Here is a 6970-nt window from a genome sequence, read left to right as displayed (position 1 = left end):
TTAGTTCAATCTATATCCTTTGTTAAGGAACAGACATTCATTTCTAAATACAGAATACTAAAAAGTTTCATATAAATACTTAGGAAATCAACACATAAGTCCAATCATATACAAAAATAAAGGCATATTTGAAATAAAGAAGACCCTCTACAACCAAGTGTTTCTTCTTGCCCAACTTTCAAGGACTTGTACCAATTTAAATCATTCTACAAGCTCTAGGAGTTAAAAGATTAAAGGTAACTTATTTCTCAGACCTCCTATAAATAGATTCCTTTCTAATCTAACATTAAATTTTATAAAATTTCCTTTAAACATTTTCATAGCCACTGCATCATTTAAACTCTCAAGACCTCCACTTCTATATAGCTTACTAATTGGCCTCTTTATCTCTCTTATCTCCCCACTTCCATCCACCCATATTTAGCTTTTCAAACACTGAGGTCATCTCACTTCCATGTTTAAAAACCACAGAGCTTCTCAACCCCTGACAAGATGATAGATTTAGAACTCAGTTCATGAACAAAACATTCTGAAAGTTCAAGATACATTTTTAAGCCTTTTGTTCAACCTCAAAATTTATAATAAACCTATTTTTTCCATAACCTACACGTTTAGTATTGTTAAATGTTTTAAATTACTATTAAATATTTAATGTTTGTTTTCAAAATATTAGTAAAATGAATATACCAAGAAAATGTATCAAAACTTCCCTGCAGCTTTCCATACTCCCCAGGTACATGGCTGCATACCCCAGTTTTAGATGTCTTGACATTTCAGTAGCCAGGGAATAAACTAGAGAATATTAAGTGAAAGTTGCTCAGTTGTGTCCAACTCTTTGTGACCCCACGGACTATACCGTCCATGGAATTCTCTAGGCCAGAATACTGGAGTGGGTAGCCTTTCTGTTCTCCAGGGGATTTTCCCAACCCAGGGATCAAACCCAGTCTCCTGTATTGCAGGTGAGTTTTTTACCAAGGGAAGCCCAAGAATACTGGAATGGGTAGCCTTTTCCTTCTCCAGTGGATCTTCCCGACCCAGGAATTAAACTGGTATCTCTTGCATTGCAGGGGGATTCTTTACCAACTGAGTTATCAGGGAAGTCCTGACATAAGGGAATATTAAAGTCCTTGATAATTTGGCAAACCTTCTTTCTCCCAGCATTTCTACTATTCTACACACACCCTATCAGTTTTAGTCACTCATTCGCGTCTGACTCTGCGATCCCATGGACTGTAGCCCACCAGGCTCCTCTGTCCATGGGATTTTTCAGGCAAGAATACTGGAATAGGTTGCCATTTCCTCCTCCATGGGATCTTCCCCACCCAGGACTGGGTCTCCGGCATCACAGGCAGATTCTTTACTGTCTGAGTCATGCTTAAACATTAAAGAAAACTATTTGACTTATTAGTTATTCTTGTATACACCTCCCTCTTGAAAGCCTTTTCACTCATCTCCACAAGAAGTCCTATCTATAATACATCAAGGTCAAGCTCAAATCTAACCCTGCTCCAAGGCACAGTCTCCAGTAGCCTTACTTTCTCCAACATTTTGAAGTCTGTTACAGTTGCTGCTACTGCTGCTGCTAAGTCGCTTCAGTCGTGTCCGACTCTGTGTGACCCCATAGACAGCAGCCCACCAGGCTCCCCGATCCCTGGGATTCTCCAGGAAAGAACACTGGAGTGGGTTCTGTTACAGTTAATCACAGTCTATTATTATGTCTACTTGAGTATATAATGATGCATACAACATATCAGTTAAGAAACAAAGCTCTGGAGTCAGAGAAACCCACATCAATGTCTAACTCTGCTACTTACTGGGATTTTGGACAAGTTACTTACTTAAGATCATCCTGCTTCAATTTTCTCATCTTTTATTTGAAGAAAGCAATTACCTAACAGAATTAATTTCACAATCAAAAACAGTGATATACATAAAGCACTCAGCAAAATACTGACCACCAAATAATAGTATTATTCCCAATGGGCAAACCCACGTCTTACTCTCTTTTCTATTTTTTCCCATTCCTACTACCTGGTGGGCTTCCCTGGTGGCTCAGTGGTAAAGAATCCACATGCCAATTCAGGAGACGCAGGTTCAATTCCTGGGTCAGGAAGATTCCCTGGAGAAGGAAATAGCAATCCACTCCAGTATTCTTGCCTGGGAAATGCCATTAATAGAGGAGCCTGGAGGGCTACAGTCCATGGAGCTGCAAAAGAATTGGGCACGACTTAGCGACCCTGTGATATTCTGCATATGCTTGATAATTGCTTGGTTGATGAAATCTGATCAATTCCGAAGTAATCTCCTAGGTAGGTCTTAATCAGGTAAGGTCCAAATTCTGGCAAAAATCAAAAATGGCTTGCTAATCAGCTAATCATATTATTAGTTGTTCATTTTAACATTAGCTTAATGAGTTCATACTTTAGCTACCATATACACAAAGTGTTCCATGCTGCATTATTATCAATGAGCAGGGCAATATCTAAAATGCTTGATATAGTTACTCCAAAGTCTTAATTAATCTAAAAATATCAGCATGTATCCAGTCACAAAGCAAGCCTTTAGCAAATTAAACAATTTCTGTGTGGATCCTCCTACTGTTAAAATTAAGCTAAATCCTGAACTATTCCAGCTGGCCCTCGGAGTTTTTCCTGTACCAGAGGATTCCCAACAGAGACCAATCAGTTCTGCCACAGTATTCTCAAAGAGCACCAAGGGATGCAGTGTTTCCAGATCAATGATATTACTACCAATTCTTAAATGGTCAGAATACACTAGATCAAAAGGATATGAGTATATTCTTTAATTCTGCAATCAGGGAAAAGAAAAAAACAACCTAGAGCTATGGCCAAAGACTAGTAAAGAAAGGGATTGGTAAATGTTAACCATGGGAAAGGAAAAAAAGGATACAGCAGAAGAGCTAGCCATCAAAAGGTGGTTTCATGAAATCCTAAATCCAAAAAGAGTAACTTCACGAAAGGAGTAAAAACACTTTCTATTACTATGTGAGCTACACTATGAATTTAACTACTGTCACAATGAAACCACTGACACGTGTAAATTCACAAAATATTACTCAGAGTAATATATATATATATACACACACTACACTCAAGCCAACTGCTAATTTTCAAAAAAGTGACAGCATTTGCTGGGGTAAATGTTAGGGAGGCAAGGTGAAAAAAGTGAAGTTTAATGTTTTCCCAAAGACAATCATGCTCATGTGAGGTATTTTCATCTAAGTGCAAGCCCTACAATACAGATACGTTTAACACTAGAAAGTAGTGGTAGCTCTTCTAAATGGCATTATACTTTCAAAAAAGAACACTTTACATTTTCAATGAAATGTTAATACTTCCAAAAGACGTGTTTAAAAATATGAATTTTATATTTTTACTAGTATGCCAAACTAGTGAAAAGTATTACAGTTAAAACCTTTATATAAACACTAAAAAGGGTTACATTAATTCATAAAATAATGATAGAAGCAAATTTTTTTAAGATAAAATTTGTTTTAAAAGACTCTGAAAATGTTCTAATATTTCAATCGTTCTGCATATTTTGCCAGAATAATTGTGTTCTATATACATGTAATATGTTTATGTATGTACATTATGCACACACAAACATACATATATGTGTATATATATATGTATATGCCCTCTGTCAATGCCCTTTCATAAACTGTTCCTCAGAGACCATATCTGGATGAGATCCATCACTCAGACTTGATTGAGATCAAGTCATTGACTGTGAATCTGTTAGGCAAAAGAGAAAAAAACATGATATTTTAAATTATTCAAGCACTGCTTTAGATTATAATCAACAAGTGCATCCCTAAATTGCTTTAAATTTCAAAATTGCTTTCAAAGAACCCTAAGTATACATCCAGTTATTAAGTTAAAATTATTATTAAAATCTTATATACATAACCATTAAATGTTTACAATGCTTTGTAGTAAGGGTTTAAGTTATATGTGTGTATATACACATATACATATATACATATGTATTCATATATATATACACATATGTATATACATATACACATATACATATATACATATACACATATACAACTTAAACCCTTACTACAAAGCATTGTAAACATTTAATGGTTTCATCTTATCAAAAATTTACACACACTAAATCCTAAAACAGTAATATAAAAAAAGAAAAGAAAAATCAATATTCTTACGACAATGGGTCTGTTTATCCTGATGATTTGACATAGTCTCTCTCTTTCAAGGGCTTCCCCAGTGGCTCAGCAGTAAAGAATCCGCCTGCAAAGCAGGAGATGGGGGTTCGATCCCTGGGTCGGGAAGATCCTCTGGAGGAGGACATGGCAACCCATTCCAGTACTTTTGCTTGGAAAATTCCATGGACAGCAGAGCCTGGTGGGCTACAGTCTATGGGGTTGCAAAGAGTCAGACACCACTGAAGCAACTGAGCACACGTGTGCACACAGTCTCTTTAAAAGAACACCTGCTTACTCAAAACTCAGCATGCAATAGATGATTGAAAGGCAATTTATTCTCAAAATACACTAAACCTCTAAAGTAAAACTCTTGAGAGGAAAACTTCAGTGGAATACAACGCTCTCTAGATTTTATTAGTAAGAGAAAAACTCATGGTGTTGCTAAAGCTAAGTATTTAAAATACTAATCTGAAGAGGAAAAGAAGATAGTGACTCTGATTGTCATTTTCAGATCTACTAAGAATTCACAGTTACATGACATCATTCATACAGAGTCAGAGAGAACAACTGTCTCCAAATTCTTACAAGAATTTTCCACTTTTCAAAAGTTACATAAAACTTAGTTTTACTACTGAAACTCTCTACTCCATTTCTATCCATTAACACTGACTAGATTATGATAATGCTGTATTTTTTTGGTTCAGTCTATGGTTCTACTTCCTGAAGTGTACAATAGCAATAATTATGTTCTGAGTTTAGCACAACATTTACAAACGGAAACCATAAAAGACAGCACTATTCATACAATCAGAAGAATAGGAAGGAGCCCCATACAGACCATATAAACCAGTGAAATTTTCAATATTCTCTAACCTTCTTGTGGACTTTCAATTTACCTTTTCCCAGCTACCAGTTCTGTTGAGTGTATTTACATACTTATTAAAATGACAATTTAACTTGTGCATTGTGTAGTTTGATTATCTTAAAGTTTAAACAGAAATGTCCAACTTTTCAAAACTAATATTCTAACAAAGGGAAAGGATATTAAAAACAAATTTCAGGGTTAATATTATTTTAGTAAACTTAAAGCACTACCACTCAAACTCATTTTATGTGATATATCATACTTTTCATCCAATACAAATCACCTTGCCTTTTTCACAATGCCATAAATAACTCAGAGGAACTTAAGTCTTCAAAAGGAAGGATTATTAACTGCTTATTAAAATAAAATCCCATCTTAAGTAATTTTCCTGATGTAATCTACATGACACACAACATTAGCGGTTAATTCTAAATTTTCTCAATCATATGCCTTTCTACCAACGACATATTGATAAAACAGTAGTCAATTATTTATTAAACAAACTTTTCTACTCAAGAAACTAAGAGTCACACTCCTACAGCTTCTAGAAACCCAAGGAGTTTCACCCCCTCCCTTCCTGCATGAGGCATTAACACTCCACATTCTAGTTTTATCTTGCTACCTTCTTAATAATTACTAAGACTATTCAAGCATAAAAGTATCCAATCTATTCTCTCACTCAAACTCTATTACACTCCTAATACTGACCATTCTGTAATCTTTTTATCAAACCATGGAGATCTAATGTTTCAAGTTCCATTTAAAGGGCCTGATAAGCTTTAGGGAAAGCAAGTTAAATATTCCGATCATTATGTTTCATAAAACTTCCAAAGAGCTTGGAAAGTTTACCAACATCCTCCTCTTTAGAATAGTAAACATCCTGTCATAGAACCCAGAGAATAGCTGCTTTGCTCTGAACTCTACCTCCTGAGCACCACTCACAGCAGCTGTTAGTAACTTTCAAACGCCTGTTCGACTATCTCTTTGGTTAAATTAATGATGGGTCATATTGTTACACTTGACTGTTTCCTTTTTAGTCCTGCAATTATATATAAAACCTACAAATTACTTTTAAAAATAAAGTTCACACACACACAAAAAAGCTCACTTTAACGCCATTACTTTTCCAAAAGAAAGCATTTCAAGATCCTTACATCATTACTTAAACCACAACCTATCAGTAGCACACGAAAAAGGAAAGCTTTAAAGGATTTAATTTTGTACCTCACCTCACCAAATATGTTCGCAAATTTCAAGAACGTTCCATATTTCTAAAAGGTGCTATTGCAGTCTGTAAGGAATATGCTGCTCAAATACAAGCACCGAATATCCTGCACTGGTAAATTTTCGGTATCTTGCTGGTTAGCTGCTGAGCTTTCTGCACTCTTTGCACTGTTAAGATCCCACCAGCAAATACTATCTATCCTTCAAAAGGGTCTTCCTCCCACTCAAAAAGAAAAGAAAAGAAAAGAAATCCACATTAGACTAGAGGTTTGCCATACTAACAAGGAACCACTAATACCACTAGGTATTATGGCTCTCAAAGAATCCGCTCTAGCAGTCTCCCCTGGGACATTTTGCTCAGCGGGGCTTTGAACCGGTGAGACTCGCTGCCAGCTGCCTTTGCAAAAGCAGCACCAGAGGCGAACTCCATACCGCATTGCTGTTGCTGACTACTTCTAGCAGCTTCAAAAAAAAAAAAAAAGAATCAGCCCAGTACCCTGCAGACCCTGCTGGCTCTTTCTGCAGCATGGAAGAGAAACCACCGCATTGCTCAGCGTGGAACACCGGGGAGCAGACTTAAGGGCGGGGAAGCGAATGCCGTCGGGAGGCTCTGGCGAGGGCGGGGTGTCAGGGGGGAGAGGGAAGGCATCCGGAGTGCAGGAGACTGCGACCCAGCAGCGATC

General features: G+C 36.7%; 1 protein-coding gene across 1 annotated transcript in view; it reads right to left on the bottom strand.

The window, feature by feature from the left end:
- STIM2 (stromal interaction molecule 2) overlaps positions 1 to 6970 on the bottom strand; it is a 182981-nt gene that overhangs the window by 175079 nt on the left and 932 nt on the right. The window contains exon 2 of the mRNA XM_010839941.1: positions 6784 to 6970. Within this exon, the coding sequence (XP_010838243.1) occupies positions 6784 to 6970 (187 nt within the window). The remainder of the gene's footprint in view (positions 1 to 6783) is intronic.

The sequence above is a fragment of the Bison bison genome, unplaced genomic scaffold (assembly GCF_000754665.1).
Source record: "Bison bison bison isolate TAMUID 2011002044 unplaced genomic scaffold, Bison_UMD1.0 scf7180017864136, whole genome shotgun sequence".
Lineage (NCBI taxonomy): Eukaryota > Metazoa > Chordata > Mammalia > Artiodactyla > Bovidae > Bison > Bison bison.
The sequence above is the reverse complement of the archived record's forward strand: the minus strand, read 5'-3'. Positions and strand labels throughout refer to the sequence as shown.